Here is a 21861-nt window from a genome sequence, read left to right as displayed (position 1 = left end):
CAGATGGGGCACTATGAGTACCTGGTAATGCCGTTCGGGCTATCCAATGCCCCAGCCGTTTTTCAGGATTTTATTAACAATGTCCTTCGGGAATTCTTGGGCAAGTTCGTGGTTGTCTATTTAGATGATATTTTAATTTTTTCCCAAGACTTGGACTCGCATAGGACACAAGTTCGTCAGGTTCTGCAGAAATTGCGCGAGAATCAGTTATTCGCTAAATTAGAGAAATGCGAATTTGAGGTGACCCAGGTGTCTTTCTTGGGATATATAATTTCTTCGCAAGGGTTCCAAATGGACCCCAAGAAATTACAAGCCATTTTAGATTGGGTGCGACCCACCAATTTAAAAGCAGTCCAGCGATTTCTTGGGTTCGCCAATTATTATAGGCGATTCATTCATGCCTTTTCTTCAATTGTGGCACCCTTGGTGGCTTTGACCAAGAAAGGTGCGGATCCTTCAGCATGGACTCCTCAGGTAGAACAGGCTTTCAAGACCTTGAAGCAAGCCTTCAACTCGGCTCCAGTTCTTAGACATCCCAACCCTGAGCTGCCATTTGTGGTGGAAGTCGACGCCTCCGAAGTTGGGGCCGGGGCGGTTCTCTCTCAGAGAGATCCGGAGTCTTCACAATTCCACCCCTGTGCCTACATGTCCAGAAAATTTTCTCAAGCTGAGTCCAATTATGATGTGGGCAACAGGGAGTTACTCGCCATTAAATGGGCCTTTGATGAATGGCGACAGTGGCTTGAAGGAGCTGTTCATCAGATTCTTGTCTTAACCGATCATAAGAATCTACAATACATTGAATCAGCCAAAAGACTGAACGCTCGCCAAGCCCGGTGGGCACTCTTCTTTATGAGATTTAACTTCATTATTTCTTATGTGCCTGGATCGAAAAACATTAGGGCAGATGCCCTTTCCAGATGTTTTGTTCCTCAACAAGAGGGTGGGATCAAGTCTGGGTCCATCATTCCTTCGTCCTGTATCCATGCCGGAGTTAGCCAGACCTTGGAGGGTCTTCTCCGGCAAGCTCAAGGGCAAGCTCCAGCCCAAACTCCGGAGAATAAACTGTTTGTTCCTTCATCATTGAGACGCAGAGTGTTGGCAGAATGCCATGATACTAAGATATCTGGTCACCCAGGAGTATATAAAACCCTTGCTTTATTATCCCGAGTGGTCTGGTGGCCAGGGATGGCCAGGGACAGCAAGGACTTTGTCTTGTCTTGTCCGGAGTGTGCCCAACATAAAGTTCCACGTTCTCGACCATTGGGAGAGTTGTTGCCTTTGTCTGTTCCTGGCAGGCCTTGGTCCCATCTGGCCATGGATTTTATTGTGGGTCTTCCAGTCTCATCACACTGTCAAGTCATTTGGGTCGTCATCGATAGATTTTCTAAGATGGCGCATTTCGTGGCTTTAAGGCAGTTACCCTCGGCTAAAGAACTGGCCACGCTATTCCTTCAACACATTTTTCATCTGCACGGATTTCCCAGTGATATTGTGTCCGACCGGGGTCCACAGTTTGTGGCTCAGTTTTGGAGAATGTTCTGTGCTGCCTTGAAGGTTAAGATCAGCCTTACTTCCACATTCCATCCACAGGCCAATGGACAAACAGAACGTCTTAATCAGTCTCTTAAACAGTATCTTAGGGTCTTTGTTTCCAAACTTCAAAATGACTGGGTTAGTTTCCTGCCGTTAGCCGAATTTGCGTACAATAACGCACATCATTCGGCCTCTAAGACGTCGCCCTTTTTTGCAGTCTACGGATTCCATCCACGGGCTAATTCTCTGGGACCAAATGCCTCTGGCTCTTCTTCGACAGCTGCCTCTCGCCTCAAAGTTATATGGAGGAAAGTCCACTTGGCCCTTAAAGAAGCTGCTTTCAGAGAGAAGGTATTCTCTGACAAATCCAGACGGCCTTGCTCTTTCAAAGTTGGTGACTGGGTGTGGCTATCCACCCGTAATATAAAGCTTCACCAACCATCAGCAAGGTTAGGGCCTCGGTTCATTGGGCCTTTTCGGATTGTCAGGAGGGTGAATCCGGTAGCATTCCGTCTTGCTTTACCTAAGTCCCTCAGGATTTCGAGTACCTTTCATGCTTCGCTTCTTAAGCCAGTGGTGTTCTCACAGAGATTTCCTCGCAGACTGAGGAATGGCTCCGCCCCAGTGATGGTGCAGGGGCAACAGGAGTTCCGTGTGGAAAAGATCCTCGATTCTCGGCTTGTGAGAGGTTCCTTGCAGTTTCTGGTACACTGGGGAGGATTTGGTCCCGAAGAGAGGTCCTGGGTCTCCGATGGAGATTTGCACTCGCCCAACCTTAGGAGGGCCTTTTTTCGTCAATTCCCAGATAAACCTGGTGGGAAAGGGTTGTTAACCCTTCCTCAAGGGGGGGGGGGGTACTGTTGCACGCCGCCGTCCGGGTATCCCTGCACCCGGACGGACGGCGAGTGCAGCATCATCTGACGCTGCGGACGCAGCGTCATCTGACGCGGCGGGGGACGTTGCCGGGCAGCGTCCCAAGCCTCACTCTGAGGCTAAGCGTCGGGGCGTTGCTAGGCAACGTCCCCGAGCTTCAGCCCGGCGGCCAGGGACGCGCGCACCTGACGTCAGTCAGGCGGCGCGAAATTTAAATAAATAGCCGGCGTCTGCTGGGCACAGACGCCGGTTATAGCTTTATGCATTTCTTGCTGTCAGCTGTGCTCTCCGGTCCCCTGGGTTCTCAGTCCCAGTATCCTTGGCAGTGGTTCTCCCCTGCAGCCTTCCTGGTCTCCCAGCCTGTCAGTCTGTGTCTGCTCGTGGATCCTTCTGTTCCTGCATTTCCCTGGACTCCTCTGCTGAATTCCATCCTCAGCCTGTGAGCCTGCGGTGGACCCACTGTCTCCATCTCCCGTGGGTCACGTAAGTGCTCCAGTGGAGCCCTGGTCTTTTCTCTTCTTTTTGTTCCCTGGCCCTCCGTGACTAAGCCCCTCCGTGGGATTATCCTTGGTTTTCCTCGTTGCCTCCTTGTCCCCGTCTTTTGGTAATTGTTCCCTTGCCCCCGTCCGTCATCAGTGTTCTGTTTAGGCAGGAGTGTCACCGTTCATCCAGATCCCTGCTTTGGGAGTCACGGTCCCTTTGGTGTATGCTTGGGGACTCCCTTCCATCCGCTGGTGTCTGCGACTAGGTCGCACTCCCCGTCTTGGCCTGGTGCCGGCAGTTAGGGGCCTGTTTCCAGTTAGGTCCATTAGTCAGCGTATCCTCTTGAGTTTCCCCGTGGCGATCGCTTACCCCTTGTCACCACATAAGACCTGGCTGCATCGGGGTCGGAGCGGGCTTAACTCGCTCCTTCGAACGCGGCGGCCACAGGTGAAGCCTAGCTCCGCAGGGGTTTGCCATCTGCCTCGGGGACTCAACAGAGAGAGTGTAGGACCCGCTGTGGCCGTCCTAACCGGCGGTCCCGGCTGTGGGCTCACGCCTTATCATCTCACCGTCTGGAACCCGTATAGTCCCTGGTGCCCAGGCCAGGGCAGCGTAACAGCACCTGTCAGCCAGCCTGCAGGATCGCCAGGTATCCTGAGCTGGCGCAGGCTGGGGAACAGGAGCTCCATCTGACAATGACGTGCGAGCATCTCGCACGCTCTTGCGTCCCCGTTAGCAAGGCTTCAGGGAGACATGCAGAGAGTGGGGGCAGCTAGTGGGGGCTGCGGGGAGGTGCAGGAGACCGGCAGTGGAGGCTACGACGGTCGCAGCAGCGGGTGCGCACTTCTCGTGTGCCCCCTTCTGTCAGCTGACACGGCTGAATCGCCAGCAGCAGCTGCATTGAAAGCTGCTCCATCTTTATAGATAGATATATTTATTTATTTACAGTGTCTTATATAGCGCAGCAGATTCCGTTACAGCGTCTTATATAGCGCAGCAGATTCCGTTACAGCATCTTATATAGCGCAGCAGATTCCGTTACAGTGTCTTATATAGCGCAGCAGATTCCGTTACAGCGTCTTATATAGCGCAGCAGATTCCGTTACAGCGTCTTATATAGCGCAGCAGATTCCGTTACAGCGTCTTATATAGCGCAGCAGATTCCGTTACAGCGTCTTATATAGTGCAGCAGGTTCCGTTACAGCGTCTTATATAGCGCAGCAGATTCCGTTACAGTGTCTTATATAGCGCAGCAGATTCCGTTACAGGTTCTTATATAGCGCAGCAGATTCCGTTACAGTGTCTTATATAGCGCAGCAGATTCCGTTACAGCGTCTTATATAGCGCAGCAGATTCCGTTACAGCGTCTTATATAGCGCAGCAGATTCCGTTACAGCGTCTTATATAGTGCAGCAGGTTCCGTTACAGCGTCTTATATAGCGCAGCAGATTCCGTTACAGTGTCTTATATAGCGCAGCAGATTCCGTTACAGGTTCTTACATAGCGCAGCAGATTCCGTTACAGTGTCTTATATAGCGCAGCAGATTCCGTTACAGTGTCTTATATAGTGCAGAAGATTCCATTACAGTGTCTTATATAGCGCAGCAGATTCCATTACAGTGTCTTATATAGCGCAGCAGATTCCGTTACAGGTTTTTATATAGCGCAGCAGATTCCGTTAGTGTCTTATATAGCGCAGCAGATTACGTTACAGTGTCTTATATAGCGCAGCAGAATCCGTTACAGTGTCTTATATAGCGCAGCAGATTCCGTTACAGTGTTTTATATAGCGCAGCAGATTCCGTTACAGCATCTTATATAGCGCAGCAGATTCCGTTACAGGTTTTTATATAGCGCAGCAGATTCCGTTAGTGTCTTATATAGCGCAGCAGATTACGTTACAGTGTCTTATATAGCGCAGCAGAATCCGTTACAGTGTCTTATATAGCGCAGCAGATTCCGTTACAGTGTTTTATATAGCGCAGCAGATTCCGTTACAGCATCTTATATAGCGCAGCAGATTCCGTTACAGTGTCTTATATAGCGCAGCAGATTCCGTTACAGTGTCTTATATAGCGCAGCAGATTCCGTTACAGTGTCTTATATAGCGCAGCAGATTCCGTTACAGTGTGTTATATAGCGCAGCAGATTCCGTTACAGGGTCTTATATAGCGCAGCAGATTCCGGTAGAGCGTCTTTTATAGTGCAGCAGATTCCGTTACAGTGTCTTATATTACATAGTTACATAGTTACATAGTAGGTAAGGCTGAAAAAAGACTTGCGTCCATCTAGTTCAACCTGGTATAGATATCCATTGCTGATTTGGTAGGTTCTGGTATTTTACAGACAAATTATATTTCTTATTTGTACCCATGGATGTTTTTCTCCAGTAAATGTTTGTCCAACTTTGCCTTGAACGCATTTAATGAGCCAGCCATTACCACCTCTCTGGGAAGAGAGTTCCAGAGTTTGACTGTTCTGACCGTAAAGAAATTCTTTCTACTAGCTGAATGAAATCTTTTTTCTTCTAATCTATACTCATGCCCTCGCGTCCTAGATTCCTTTCTAGTAGAAAATAGGGTGTGCGACAGTTCCTTATATTGGCCCTTGATATACTTGTACATGTTGAGCATGTCCCCCCTTAAACGTCTCTTTTCTAATGTAAATAGTCCCAAATTGCTTAATCTCTCCCCGTAGCTCAAATTCTCCATTCCCCTAATAAGCTTTGTTGCTCGCCTTTGGACTTTTTCTAATTCTATGATGTCCTTTTTATAGTGTGGGGCCCAGAACTGTACTCCATACTCTAGGTGAGGTCTCACCAATGCTTTATATAGTGGCATAATTACCCTTGAGTCCCTAGTTTCCATTCCCCTCTTAATACATGCCAGAATTTTGTTGGCCTTTTTTGTAGCTACATTACAATGGGCACTACATCCTAGATTGCTGTCTATTTGGACTCCTAGATCCTTTTCAAGTATGGAATTCCCCAGTTCCTCTCCGCTAAGGTTGTAACTTGCACACTGGTTGTGTCTCCCAAGGTGCATAACCTTACATTTATCTACATTGAACCTCATCTTCCATTTTTTAGCCCACTCATCTAGAATTGCAAGATCATTTTGAAGCATGGTGACATCTTCTGGTGATTTGATGACTTTGCTAAGTTTTGTATCGTCCGCAAAGATGGATACATTGCTGAGTAACCCTATCCCAATATCGTTAATAAAAATGTTAAACAAAATGGGCCCCAAAACCGAGCCCTGGGGCACTCCACTTAGTACCGGTATCATATCTGATACGGCACCATTCACAACCACTCTTTGTTCTCTATTACATAGCCAATTCCCTACCCATCTGCAGATATTTTCACCCAATCCTAGGTTCTCCATTTTATTAATCAATCTCTTGTGTGGGACAGTATCAAATGCTTTAGCGAAATCTAGGAAAATCACATCTACAGCATTTCCATTATCGAGGTTTTTGCTAACCTCTTCATAGAACCCTAGTAGATTAGTTTGGCATGAACGATTTTTCACGAACCCATGTTGGTTAGTACTGAGTAGACGGTGATTATCTAAATATTCCTGGATACCATCCCTTAAAAATCCTTCAAATAGTTTACCCACAATTGATGTTAAACTAACGGGTCTGTAATTAGCGGGATCTTCCTTTTTTCCTTTTTTGAATATTGGCACTACCTCTGCTATTCTCCAATCTTTTGGTACTATACCTAACGATAGTGACTTGCTAAAAATATAATGTAGGGGGGTAGCTAGTTCATCCCTTAATTCCATTAATACCCTCGGATGAATCCCATCTGGCCCTGGTGACTTATTTGTTTTGAGTTTGCTTAGCCTCAGTATTATTTCCTTCGGCGTGAAATCCACAATGAGATCTGGCTTATTTGTCCCGTTTGTGGTAAATGTTCGTTCCACAGTCTGCTCTCCCTTAGTAAATACTGATGAGAAGAACTCATTTAACAGTTTTGCTTTTCCCTTGTCCTCAGTAACACTTTTTCCACTAGTATCAGTTAGTGGGCCTATGTTTTCCTTAATTAAACGTTTACTATTTATGTATTTAAAAAACTTCTTTGGGTTGGTTTTGCTTTCAGTGGCTATGCACTCTTCATATAATATTTTAGCTGCTTTGATTACCCCTTTACAAGTTTTGTTTGATTCTTTGTATTTTGCGAACGCCTCCTCATTCAAGTTATTTTGATAGAATTTAAAGGCTCTGGTTTTATTGTTGATAGCTGACCTTACTTCTTTGTCCAACCATGGTGGCTTTTTTTTGTTGAATTTACCTTTAATTACTTTAGGAATGTATTCAATAGTTAGTGAATCAAGCACCTTTTTTAGAGTATCCCACATTTCCTCTGCATTTTTTCCCTCCATAACCGTTTCCCACCCAATTCCTGTAAGGGCTTCCCTGAATAATTCAAAGTTCGCTTTTCTGAAGTTTAGTATTTTTGCAGATCCTTTTTGATGTAATTTACTGAAGTTGATTTCCAGTGAAACCATATTGTGATCACTATTCCCTAATTGTTCAATTACTTTTGTGTTTGAAACTAAGTCTGTGTTATTTGTTAATACTAAGTCCAAGAGCACCTCATCACGAGTTGGAGTTTCTACCGTTTGTGTAATAAACTGGTCTTTAAGTAAGCTTAAGAACCCATTGCTTCTTGCTGATTTACCTGTTTCGTTTTCCCAATCAATGTCGGGTAAATTAAAATCCCCCATAATTAATACCTGACCCTGATTTGATGCTTGTTTGATTTGGTTTAAAAGAAGAGACTCTTCCCTTTCATTTATATTTGGTGGTCTATAGCATACCCCTATTATAAATTTGTTTTTTGGTTTCTTATTATTGTCGGTTATCTCTGCCCACACTGTCTCTGAGTTGTCGTCCTCCAGGTCTGTGCTCATATTTTTCTCACATGATGTTAAGTTATTATTTACATATAGGCACACACCCCGCCCCTTCTATTTTCCCTGTCTTTCCTGTAGAGTGTATATCCCTCCATGTTTAATGCCCAGTCATGCGACTCATTACACCATGTTTCTGTAATACCAATGATGTCGTAGTCATCCCTACTGATCACCGTTTCAAGCTCCCCGATTTTACTCACTAAGCTTCTTGCATTAGCCAGTAAGCATTTTAATTTATGTTTATTTTTAGATATGGCTCTAATATTGTGATTAGTTTCACCCCAGGACCCATTTGAATTCTTTACTGGCTTCCTCTTTCCCCTCTCCCCTTCAATAGACTCTCTACAGGCCTCCCCACCATGCACACTGCCTGCCCTCTCCATAGTTCCGGGAATTCTTCCTCTGTCATTCCCTCCTTCCCGTATACTAAGATCATCTGTACCTAAGAACTGTAATGGGGTAACGTGACTGTTACAACATAACATTTTATTACATGACATTCCTGATGCACCCTGAGAGTTACCCCCGATTATACCCTTGTTATGTTCCAGGGCTTTGTCTATGTCTCCGTCCCCCCCCATATTGTGCAGCAGATTCCATTACAGTGTCTTATACTCTATAGCGCAGCAGATTCCATTACAGTGTCTTATATAGCGCAGCAGATTCCGTTACAGGTTTTTCTATAGCGCAGCAGATTCCGTTAGTGTCTTATATAGTGCAGCAGAATCCGTTACAGTGTCTTATATAGCGCAGCAGATTCCGTTACAGCGTCTTATATAGCGCAGCAGATTCCGTTACAGTGTCTTATACAGCGCAGCAGATTCCGTTACAGTGTCTTATATAGCGCAGCAGATTACGTTACAGTGTCTTATATAGCACAGCAGATTCCGTTACAGGGTCGTATATAGCGCAGCAGATTCCGTTACAGCGTCTTATATAGCGCAGCAGATTCCGTTACAGCGTCTTATATAGCGCAGTAGATTTTGTTACAGCGTCTTATATAGCTCAGCAGATTCCGTTACAGTGTCTTATATAGCGCAGCAGATTCAGTTACAGTGTCTTATATGGTGAAGCAGATTCCGTTACAGTGTCTTATATAGCGCAGCAGATTCCATTACAGTGTCTTATATAGCGCAGCAGATTCAGTTACAGTGTCTTATATGGTGAAGCAGATTCCGTTACAGTGTCTTATATAGCGCAGCAGATTCCGTTACAGTGTCTTAAATAGCGCAGCAGATTCTGGTACAGTGTCTTATATAGCGCAGCAGATTCCGTTAAAGCGTCTTATATAGCGCAGCAGATTCCGTTACAGGTTCTTATATAGCGCAGCAGATTCCGTTACAGTGTCTTATATAGCGCAGCAGATTCCGTTAAAGCGTCTTATATAGCGCAGCAGATTCCGTTACAGGTTCTTATATAGCGCAGCAGATTCCGTTACAGTGTCTTATATAGCGCAGCAGATTCCGTTACAGTGTCTTATATAGCGCAGCAGATTCCGTTACAGTGTCTTATATAGCGCAGCAGATTCCGTTGTGCTTTACAATAGTAGACAGTGATAAAACAAACTGGGTAACAACAGACAGACTTGGAGGTAGGAGGGCCCTGCTGCAAGCTTACAATCTATAGGGACATAGGGGGGGAAACACAAGGACAGGCACCAGTAATAGCATAGCTTGTAGGTCCAGAAGAAAAGCTATATAATACATAAGTGCCTCAGAGGTTTATGGGTGCGGTATATAAATATGATAGGCTTGCCTAAAGAGGTGAGTTTTCAGGGAACATTTGAAAGTTTGGAGGCTAGCGGAGAGTCTTATTGTGCGTGGAAGGGCATTCCATAGGATGGGAGCAGCCCGATGAATGTTCTGTAATAGTGAATGGGAGCTAGTGATCCGTGCAGAAGAGAGACACAGATCTTGTGTAGAGCGTAGCGGTCGAGATGGGAGATATTTTATGATAAGTAAAGAGATATATGCTGGTGCAGTATGGTTAATAGCTTTATATGCCAGTAAAAGGAGGTTATTCTGATCGGAGCGGCCAAACGTGCGTACGTTCCCTATTAACGTACGCTATCCGTACGCGGCCGTTGGGGTTAAGTCCACCCACAAATCAGCCGCATACGTACGGGCAGAAACAACGTCGAAGGGGAGTGGCGTACAATTGAGCGTACGCCAACGTACACGGAAGGACCAGCCCTTACACTCCGACAACTGGCGTACAATTGAGCGTACGCCACCGTTTACGGACGTCTCTCGTCCGTCTTCCCACCGACTTCTTGCGGCTATCTGAGCGTACGCCAGCTTGCACGGACGGGTCCCTATTGTTTTCAATAGAAAACTCAGCTTATGTCACCGCTCGTGAGAGTGAGCGTACGTCCGTGCACGCTGGCATACCCTTCACATATATGGACCTGCAAATCTTGCCTTTCAACTATAATTATGAAAATTAATTAATTGATTGAATTAATTAATGTGCAAAATAGTGGGCATGGGCTTAAAACATTGCTGAAACATCCTTTGTAGGTGTTAGATGTGGTTTATGTTATTGTATCATAAATACAAAACCTATGTTTGTATTAGAGTGAACACGTTGACACATGTCGACTTGTGTAGATTGAGTGTGCTACTGTGTAAAGTCTATGAAAGCACGTAGTGAATGTGTCTAACTGTTTAACAAATACCTACCTTAGCATATATAAGCAGGTCTTAAAAAGATTCTTACCTTAAATTAAACAAACCTTTAAATGTAGAGAAGTATAGAAAGATAAGCTTCCAATGTGTTTGAGTGCTGTGTGTGGCTTGCAGGTAGTGAAATCATGGTTTGGACTTAATAGACTGCAGCATTGCTTATTACATTCAGGTGTATGTGTTTGAGTAGTAATCAGCGTTAATTAGCCAACTCAGGCGCACGCTGGCATGCGGTATCTGTAGGGGTGGTTTGAGATGGCGGTTGGCGGCCGCCTGTTTTGTGTCCGAAATGAACGGTGCTTTAGTCGATCGTGCGGTAGTAGCACCGCTCATTTTTGGTGCACACCCCCGTGTACGCCCATATTTACGCCCATTTTCCCTCATTATTTCGGCCGCTCCCCTCATCACGCCCCTATGCCGCCCCCAATGCCCGTACACTCGCGTATAGGTTTTTTCGCACGTAGAGACCCGTCCGTAAGCGTTGTGGAGTGTTCGCGCCTGCGCATTAGCGAATGTACGCATGCGCAGATCATAAAAAATCCCGGGACGTACGCGTACGGCCCGGCCGCACCAACCAGAATAAGGCCCAAAGTGTTTTATATTGAATACGGTAAGATACAGGCAACCAATGGAGGGACTGGCAGAGTGGATCAGCAGATGATGAGCGTCTTGCAAGGAAGATCAGCCTAGCAGCAGCATTTAAAATGGATTGCAGTGGTGAGAGTCTGTTCTTGGGAAGACCAGTTAGGAGACTATTGCAATAATCAATGCGGGATATAATGAGTGCATGGATATGAGATTTAGTAGTGTCTTGTGTGAGATACGGTCGTATTTTGGATATGTTTTTTAGATGCAAGTAACATGATTTGGAGACAGATTGAATCTGGGGAAGAAAGGACAGTTCAGAGTCGAGGATGACCCCATAGCAACGAGCTTGTGGGGTAGGGTAGATTGTCGATGGAGATATCAGGATGGTAACTGTTCTTAGTTGGCGTGAATATAAGTAATTCCATTATAGATATACATATATATATATAGATACACAGATGTAGCGCCACTCATCCAGCGCCGGGGCTCGCCAGACCACCCCCGCTGGTGAGCGGACACTACATCTTACTGGGACGCGCGAGTGTCCCACACGCACGCGCGTCCCAGTTTCCCGTCGCTGGTGGACGTGCAGGGTTAGGGAGGGGGAGCTGGGAGGTGGGGGAACATTGTGGGGACCAGTGGCGAGGCGGCGGGGGGAGCGCCGTTGTAAGGGTATGCACGAGCGTCTCGTGTGCACGTGCATCCCCTTCCCAAGGTTGGCGGGGGCTGGCGCGTGACAAATCCACCGCCAGCTTCTGCAAAGATGACACCCGCTCCATCTGTAGATACAGATGTATTTTTACGAATCGTATTAATTACGAACATGACGGGTGACATTCTATGGGATGTGATAAATGCGCATTTTAGCGCACCACATCGCCGCTATTCGCCCTTTTTAAAATCGCATTTTTTAGTAATAATTTGCATATTTAATGTGATGCGCTTTGGAGGCTGAAAAGTGCGAAGTGGTGTGAGTTGCGGCGAAGTGGTGCGATTTTAAGTAACAAAAAAGTGCGAATTCTTCCGCCGGTCATGTGCGAGTTTTGGACCAACCGGAGTGCGATTTACAAAACTGTCTCCGCATGACTAAGAACCCCCCAACCTATTGGCCCACCTCTGTCCCCTCCATTATGCATCACACCCCCTATATAAAGGAGCATTGGCGCCATTTCACTCTTTGATAGGAAGTAAGGAGCATGGAGAGGAGCAGTGGCAGTGTGAGTAGAGGAAGAGGTGTTGGTGGCAGAGTGAGGAGTGACAGAGGGAGCAGTGGCAGAGTGAGGAGTGTCAGAGGAAGCAGTGGCAGAGGGAGCAGTGGCAGAGGGAGCAGTGGCAGAGGGACCAGTGGCAGCAGCCAGCCAAGTGGGAGAGCCAGCAGTGTGGCAGGCAGCATGGCCACAGGAAGGCCAGCTCCAGACCAGGCCCTGGGCGTCCAGCCCCAGCAGGAGGAGGTGGAGGATCCGCTGGCATCCCCATCCTATAGCCAAGACCTTGACCATACCCCACAGCAGCTGCAGGAGGGCCACATGTCAGAGGTGGAGGAAGATGGAGGTGAGGAGGAGGAAGACACTGGCATGGAGGAGGAGGGGTACATGGCTGGAGTAGAAAATGAGGAGGAGGAGGTGGAAGCTGGCCGCACAAAAAGTGGCCGAAAGGTCAGATTCTCCTATGAGGAAAATGCTGCACTTGTGCGGGCTATCATGCCTGTGTTTGACCGTTTACTTGGCAAATCTCACCACAAGACCACTGCACAGCGCAAAAGGGCTATGTAGAAGGACATCACCCAGGCGGTGAACGCTGTCAGTCAGCACAAGCGCCTGGTCCGCAATGTAAAGAAGAGATTCAACGACATCAAAAGGCAGTTGAAAAGTAAAATGGCCATGGAGTTGGAGGAGGCCACCAAGACTGGCGGAGGAAGCCCCACCACTGTGTGCTACACATCGTATGAGGTGAAGTTGAAGCGCATCATACCCCCTGAGGTCCTGCCTGGCATGCACGTGGCGGATACCGATAGGCCGTAAACGCCATCCAGAGCTGGTAAGTGTGACCACATGCAAACTTAAACATACATGGCAATGCGTTCTAACTGTAATGTTCACTTGAATTGTTATGCTAAGTAAAGTGCTGCTGTGGAACTACATAGCCCTGCAAGGTCATGCACAAGAAATTGCCTGCTCCTACTTTCAAATTGCTCATAATGCTGGGCCTTGTAGTTCCACAACTGCTCATATTGATCAACACTGTAACATTCTTTCTAGCAGCCTAACATGTATGTGGCCAAAAACACAGAGGTGTACTGGTGGTTTACCTGCCATGACTACATACTACAGATTATCCAATAGTTGTCATGTGTCCACTAATTTAATAATAAATTAACAAAATAATATTGTGAAAAAAAAAAAATTGTGGTGAATAAATAATGTAGTCCTTATCCAAAGGAAGTATTGTCCATTATTGTCATTTCAATGCATGGTTTTTGAAAATGCTTCTCCATTGTAAGGTCCATAATGGCTGCCCATCTTTCCTTGCACAGATTGTCCATTCCGAAGTGCTGCGGCATCCGAAAAAAGAAGGCCCGTTGCTGCAGAATCTGTGGAAGCAGGTAAATGAACAAAAAACACGCCATTACACATACAGTACACACACCCATGTCACATCAACAATATCTCACACTACATTCATCTCCTGCTGCTACATTGCAACGGAAATGAATGTAATCTGAGCTAGGCATGTGACTTATTATTAATGTCAATGTTACATGCTTTATCGGGGTACATGTGTAAGTACATAACACCCCTAGGTATGTGCGTCCAGCATCTCAAGCCCTTTCTAAAACAGTATAGACGACAGTCTGGCCTATATATGCATCAGTACTTACCTCTTCATCTGTATCCACAGGTACTATACAACTAGGGACAGACCAAACCGAATCTTCAATAATGGTGTTAGACGAAATGGACATCATTCTTGAACCGGTCGAGACCTTTGCGGCAGAGGAAGAAATACAGACCTCATCACAGAGTGATCTTCCCCCAAGTGGGGTGTCTCCCAACCCACCCCCACCCACAAACACACCCCATACAGCAGCTTCTGCTTCCCAAGTAGCAAACTCCTTGGTCAATTTCAAGGACAAACAGATAGAATTCATGGCCTCCCAAAGCCTGCAAATAGGTAACATCCAGGGGTACATGCGTGACACGTTTCTTTAATTACGCAAAATTGCACGTAGTGTACGGGTAGGTGTAGGCACTCATGTGCGCATTGCTAACAGCATTGACACCCGTTTTGCAGATTTAACTTCGGCTGTAAGGGAACAGAATAGCCATATTGGCAGCCTTGCGCAAAGTATAGCTGCACTAAGCCAATCATGCACAGCGCAGACCAATGCCTTAATAGGTATGCAGGCCCAACTACAGCAGCTGGAAGCCAATGTCGGAGGTGGCGCAGCATCAACCCTCAGCAGTGTATCCAGCACCCCAATAAGTGGCTCCCCCACTTCCCCACCCCGTCTGAGTATTAGGACCCACGGTGGGCTTGGTGCAGGTTCTAGAAGTGGTGTAGGGTTGCCTGATGCTGGGAGAAGGTAGCTCATATGTTTGAACGTTTTGTAATATCCAATACATCTTGTAACATGCCCCCACAGTTGTTATGTTTCACCTGCAAAAATGCAGATTGCGTCAGACAAAGTAGCCTGAAGTAAAAATGTCTAACCGCATACCATTGTGTTTGTGTCTTATTTTTAAACCAATTATTGTGTGAATTATAACATTTTGTAAAGGTATATGACAATTGGATTGCACTAAAGTAGTGTGGGGTAACTCCTGGCCCGTCAAAAGTTGTGGAACTACATATTCCAGCAAGCTCTGACACTCATGGTTTGGACTATAATGGTTATAGTGTGTCAGGGCATGCTGGCACGTGTAGTTCCACAACACCAGTGAGCCATGTTTTACTGCAAACTTCACTCATACATGTATCAAATGTACTTACAAGCTTGATACCAGCAAGGGATAGGTCAGCACCACCAGCTGCATCCGTTGGGCTCTGTGTATTAGGCTAAATGTGGGTGGAAACAGATGGTATTGGTCACAAATTTGTTTATGAGTACACTTACAGCACAGGTACATTTTGTAGTACAGGGCACATGTGCTTACCAGAAAAGTAACGGCTGATGATATGCGTGCGCACCAGATTCCCCCTCTGCGTACCCCTCACTACCCGAGGTGTGGTAGGTTGGGCTTCCTGCACGACTACTGCATGTTCCTCCTCCACATAGGCAGGTTGGGACAGGGCTATGTTGTGCAGCATGCAGCAAGCCTGGATGATCATCACTACTTTGGCAGGGTGGTAAAGCAGTGTACCCGATGACCTGTCCAAACACCGGAATCGACTCTTCAAAACGCCAAATGTGCGCTCCACCACATTGCGGGTTGCAATGTGGGCTTCATTATACCGGTGCTGTGCAGGGCCCTCTGGGGAGCGCAAAGGTGTCATGAGCCAGGAAACACAACCATATCCTGAGTCACCTAAAACACAGATAGGAAGTGATTGCCTTATATGGTAAGGTATGTGTTTCTTTCAAACAGGACACACTGTTAGAAGAGCAATATGCTTGTGAAACAGGAAACACACATTAGAGCAGATACAAATAAGGACAGACAGGGTAATTTGAAAAAGGTACTTACCTAGTAGCCAGCCCTCTGGCATTTGGTGGTGGGTAAATCTGTTCCAGAGGGCTGAGTGTCTCAGAATATAGGCGTCATGGCAGTTCCCAGGAAAGCCTGCGACAACACTCAGGATTTTCAAGTGAGCATTGGATACAACCTGCACGTTCAGGGAGTGCCGCCCACGCCTATTGACGTAGAGGTGGCCCCGCACGTGTGGTGCCCTAATCCCAATGTGTGTGCAGTCTATAGCTCCCAGCACGTGAGGGAATGCTGAGAGTCTATAGAAAGCCAACTTGTGGTCCTGCCACTCCAGCTCAGAACTGGGGAATCTGATGTATGTGCGCCACAACTTCTTTAAAGCAAGTAACACTTGAGTAAAATGCTTAGAGAAAGTGGCCTGTGATACCCCCAAGGCCCATGAGGTCACAGACTGAGTGGAGCCTGTGGCCAAATAGTAGAGGGCACACATTAATTTGTGCAGCCCAGACACTGCATAGTTGCCTCCCCCAAAAGGGTCCAAATCATCTCTCACCTGCTCATATAAGTCCAACAGGTTAATGCGGTTCAGCCTAAACATCCCCACAACCTGTTGATCCGAGAGGGAGTCCAGGTACAGCCGAGCACGATACATACGTGGGGTACGCAGTAGTCGGGGGGCTACCTGGATCTGGCGCGCAGCTTCCTCCCTCCTGCGCAGCTCCTCCAAATGGGCCACATCACAGATAAGCAACTTCAAACCACTCTGCAAAATCTCCATGTCTCAAACCCTCACAGGTGTCCTTAATGATGTTGGGGTTTATGTAGGGGTGTTTGTGAGTGAAAATGAGGGCACCTGTGGTGAAATTAACCATGTGTGCACTTGACCAAAATGAGTTCTGGGCCAAATCGCCAAACAGAACCTGGTCTGAAATAAGTGCGATTATTAGACACCTAAAAAGTACGATTTGAGAAAACGCAATGCATTAAATAAGCGATTTGTATACTTTTCTGTACGAAAACATCTGGATGCGATATAAATGCGAATTAATCTCGCACTTTTGGTCCGCATGCCTTAACGCACATAATATGCGATTTCAGTCCCTTAACGCATCCTATTAAATAGGCGATTTGACGGAAAAATGCGATAGCGCCATTTTGTTTACTAATTAACGCAAAAAAAACTCAAATCTCATCCCGTAGAATGTCACCCATAGTGTACGAATTACTATGAACGGCAACGACATTGGAAATTAAAAATGACCCAAATACTACTGCTTAGTAAATTATACATACTACTATGTAGCCATGTGATGTCATAAAAATACGAATACAAATGACAACGAACGAAATATGAATTCTTAATAAATTTACCCCTAAGTAGCAAATAAAGACTTTTTTAAGGGAAAAGAGCTACTAAATAGAACGAGGGATGCATGGGCTCAAGTGCATTTAAGAGCCTAGGAATTTGTAGGTGACAAATGAAGTTATTGAAGAAGCAAGGTGCTGTGGGAAAAGTCCCAGGCAGCAGGGTCATGGGGCATTGGGCCAATCAGGTAGCTTGTGGCAGGCAGCTTATAGAGGGGTATTTAAGGTGTAGCTTGAGGGGTAGCACTTCCTCTTGGAGTTCGGATCCCCACCCTCCCTCCCCTTTCTTCTTTCCACTCTTGTGCTACCTTGCCTATGGGCTGTCCAAACAATTGATTACATAATTGTAATATTAAATCGTCGAGAAGGCGCTCTCGACCAGCAGTCGGGTGAGGTGTCAGGCGGTCACCCTGCGGTATTGCCCTCCTTTGCCAGGACGGTGGGCGAGTCCCGGATTGGGCGGGGACGGTGGACACTTCCTGGAAGTGTCCATGCCATTCCTTAGAAGGGGCGGTAAGCCGTCACGGTGCAGGCTGTACCTCACGTAAGGGGTGTTTTGTTAGATTGGAGCGTTGCAGTCGCTACCATTGGCATACACCTCTGACTGGTGCTGGTCTCAAGTGCTTTTCTTGGCCATCCCTTTTGATAGACAAATAAGGGTTATACCACCTCAATAAATATCGTGACCAGTTCAAACGTATGCCATGGTTGTCTGAGTCGTTATTTTTAGTTAAGGTGTCCTGTGTGATTTATTTCTAGGCACTTAAGGTTAAGTTAAGGTATAGGCCAACCAACATAATTATTTAGGCGCCTTATAATCTACCAGCCATTTAGCTAATCTCTCAACCAGAGATCATATAAGGCCTTGTATAAGCAGACCATACTGTGTGGAAAAACACCTTTTAAAGGCAATATTAAATCCAAGTTCAATGCCAAAAGGACGTTATTGCAATTTACAGTCAAGTTATACAGCGCAGCCCATTAAGATTTACAAGTACTTCTCGGCACCTGTCTTCAGTTTATTCGATCTAGTAGTTTTATTAAATGACAGTTTCACTTCTGGGAGACTAATATAGTTATACCCCCTTCACATTGCACCTAATTACTGGGTTCATGCCAGTTTCTTGACGATTTGACCCGGAAATTGATGCAGTGTGAAAGGGATTACCGGGTTCCGCAAACCGGTAGCAACACGGCAATATTAACCAGCAAAAAGAAAGGGTTCTTACCGGTTCGTTGCCGTGTTGCTTTGCGGTGTGAACAGGTTCATCGGGTCGAGCGACCTGTTTCCCGTTCACACCAATGGAGTAGGCAGTGCTTAGAGCAGCACCGGTTCTAAGCGCTCCTCCTCCCCTGCCCCCGATGACGCTCCGCCGTTCTGACAGGTCGCACTGACGTCAGCAAACTGGCAAAATATTGCCGGTTCACTGAAGTAATCTGAGCAGACCAAAATGCAGGGTAGCACCAGGACTGAACCGTTTCAAAATCCCAGTGCGACCCTGCATTTTGTGGTCTGAAATGGGTACTGTATAAGAGACATCATTGCCAAGTGAAATCACCTTTTGTTAAGTGTAAAGGTGCATACACACTTTACATTTTTTGGTACTTATGTAGTATCTGGGCTGCCGATTTTTTGATTGTATGCCTTAAGTTAAGGCATACAATCAGATGCGATGCGATGCGATATCGCATCGCATCGCATCCGATATCGGATGCGATATCGGATGCGATGACCCGATTTTTCCATAGGAATCAATGTTAAAATGATTCCTATGGAAAAATGGGTCCTTTTCATACCCCTACTATCCAAGTGGGCATGGAGTTGGATATAAACCTGTGGCGAGCGTAGCGAGCCACCGAGCCCGAAGCGTGGCGAGCGAAGCGAGCCCCGCGAGGGGACGGTATTCGTCCCCTCGCGGGGCTCGCTTCGCTCGCCACGCTTCGGGCTCGGTGGCTCGCTACGCTCGCCACAGGTTTATATCCAACTCCATGCCCACTTGGATAGTAGGGGTATGAAAAGGACCCATTTTTCCCATTGAATTCCATGTTAAAATGGACTCAGTCCATTTTAACATTGATTCCTATGGAAAAATCGGGTCATCGCATCGCATCGCATCGAATCGCATGGTCGCATGCGATGCGATGCGATCTCCCGATCCGACCCGATTTAGAAATCGGCAGCCCAGATACTACATAAGTACCCATTTTTTTTACCAATTTCGTTGAAAGACATTGATGACCAATTGAACCCAGTGTCCTGGACGAAAGATGTTGATGAAAGATATTGACGAAAGACGAAAGATGTCGATGAAAGTTTATAGGCTTTTTTTGAAAGATATGCAAATTGAGCACAGTTGACGAACAACCTTAATGAATAACTGGCGGATATGCCCATCATCATTCGTCATTCATCGTATACACACTGAAAGATATTTTGACCAATATTGTTCAGAAGGGCCAAAATAAATGAAATTGGTCCAAAAAATTGGTCAAAAAAATTGCACAGTGTGTACCTTTGCAGCTGTGGAATACAAATACCTTGTTATTTTAAGTAACTTTTAACTCAAGGATATTACCTTAAAAGACTGTGAGGAACTTTAAAACTCATCTCAATAAGGGAAAGTCCTTACAACAGTTTCTGCCTGCAGGACAAATTAAAAAATGCTTAAATATTTTTGTTTCGGCAACGTTAAGACAAAACACAAACAGAGTCTAGTCAGAAGAGGGCTAATATCATTGTGCAAGAATAAGTGATTATGGTAATATATTTAATTATTACACTGAATTGTTTTCTTGATTATAATTGTAAATTATATGAGTTGCATGTGATTCTGCAGTAAAATATTTACCTTAAAGAATAAAAGTTAGGATGTTATTATAAACTGGTTATTTTTAGGGAAGATGGTACGGAATGAACCAGCCAATGACAGTTCCAGTAAAATAAAATTAATTTATGTAATGGTTTACTTATTTGAATATTATAAATCTTTTTTTTGTGTATTTATTGAATCTATTTACTTGTAAATAAACTGTTAAACTTGAATGTGTTGTAAAGTTTTTCCAATACTCATTATATTCACCCTGTGAACACAAGAAGAGAACCTGTAAAGAAACAAAAAGAAAGAAGTACTAACTGCACACTTGCTTTGATTTTCACCTCTCCGGGAGATGGGCGGAGAGGCAACACGTCAGGGGGGGCGGGAATAATGCCGACATCACTTGGCTCCGCCCCATGCCATAAAACTATTGATTTGTGGAAAGAGAGCAAGGCTTAAATGATGCGAAATGCATCTACTGCGTCACTTTAGCCCCGCCCCTCTCCGCGGACCCGTAATTTGCGGTAATTGAACCAGTGGGGAAGGGGGTGCGGGGGCTCTGGTCAGCAAGAGGAAGACTTGCCCACCTTCCCGGGGGGGGCCTGATTTTCAGGAGCCTCCTGGCCATTCCATGATGGTAGGCAAGCCTGACTAACTGTACCTGAGTGTTACCTGGATATTACCTGATCGAGAACAAACAACACTTATCCTGAGTTTTACATAAGGGCCTGATTTAGAGTGGATCATACAGCTGCAAATTTTCTAGGTACTTGTGGAGTATCACGGCTCCCACGATGGCCATCGCACATGAAAAAATCGCATCGCATCGAATGCGATTTGATCGCATGCGATCGCACTCGCGATTTTTAACATAAAAGCATCCAAATGCATTGAAATTAGTATGAAACATGTTCAATGGTCCCCAAATGGCATTTTTGAGGCTGTACCACCCCCACTATCAACGCGAACCCGAAGCGTGGCGAGTACTAGAACATCTAGCAAAGGAAGGCAGAAAGCTTAGGAAAAGGTCATGTGAAATAAAAATCTTTCACACTTTAAAAAAAAGGTTAGTGCCCAAAACAAAAGAAGACAAATGCTGAGTGTTCACAAATCACTGAGGAGAGTCTAGGGTGGTCCATGTTAGCTATGTGTGAGTCTGAAATTTGTAACACTGTCTGTGTGAGAGATGCCTCCTTCACCTCCATCCACCATTTTTGCACATGTGAGAATTACTGTAGTAGTACAAGTAAAGATGTTGATGACATATTAGGCATGAAAGAGGTTAGTATGGAAGTGGAACAAATGAGGGGATATTTGCTTACTATCTCACTCTCATGAGGATGAGGTTGTCGGTGATATTATTTGTGTAGGTCAGCCACCAGTGGCAGCAGTTCTTGCATGTGACATAAAGAATTCCATAGTGATGACTGGGCGTAAGCCCTAAAAAGCCACCTCTTTGGGCGTGGGATTATTTTTTACACAAATCCTGAAAATGGTGAGAAGGCTTCTGCTCCATATGAGAGGCCAAAGGTAGAAGAGGTAGGTACGTTAACCATCTAAACACCTCCTCCCAGGGCCGGCTCTATCACTAGGCAGCTTTAGGCAGCTGCCTGGGGCGCTGGGATCTAGGGGGGCGCCACCAAGTCAGCCTATCAAAAAATCAAGGATGTCTGTGAGGATCCTTGTTGTACTTAATGAGGATTTATTCACAAGGAATACTCAGGCGCTCCTGGACAATGGCTGTGTTTCTAGTGTAGCAGCTGCACAGTAACGTGGGGGTAGTCAGTCCCCACTAGACAAAAAGAACAAATTATTTCGGGCTATCTATTCTATCCCCATCCGTCTAACCCTGTGGCACGGGACCAGAATTGTTTGTTTTAACTATTTTATTTATTGTTTTTCTATTGAATATAAATGTACATTTATTGTGGTCTTGTATTGTAAA

The 21861-nt window shown here is 45.7% G+C and overlaps 1 protein-coding gene across 3 annotated transcripts in view; it reads right to left on the bottom strand.

Annotated features, from left to right (window-relative positions):
• The window catches only part of LOC146019646 (putative methyltransferase DDB_G0268948), a 51559-nt gene that overhangs the window by 23248 nt on the left and 6450 nt on the right, over positions 1-21861 (bottom strand). For 2 of the 3 annotated variants that reach the window (XM_083152145.1, XM_083152147.1), the window contains one exon: positions 19677-19742. In XM_083152145.1, the coding sequence (XP_083008271.1) occupies positions 19677-19708 (32 nt within the window). In that variant the 5' untranslated portion in view covers positions 19709-19742. Of the gene's footprint in view, positions 1-19676; positions 19743-20118; positions 20172-21861 lie in introns of those variants that run through there. The other variant, XM_083152148.1, reaches the window with a different exon arrangement.

The sequence above is a fragment of the Crinia signifera genome, chromosome 7, assembly GCF_055691185.1.
Source record: "Crinia signifera chromosome 7, ASM5569118v1, whole genome shotgun sequence".
NCBI lineage: Eukaryota > Metazoa > Chordata > Amphibia > Anura > Myobatrachidae > Crinia > Crinia signifera.
This window is presented reverse-complemented; position numbering and strand designations above follow the sequence as displayed.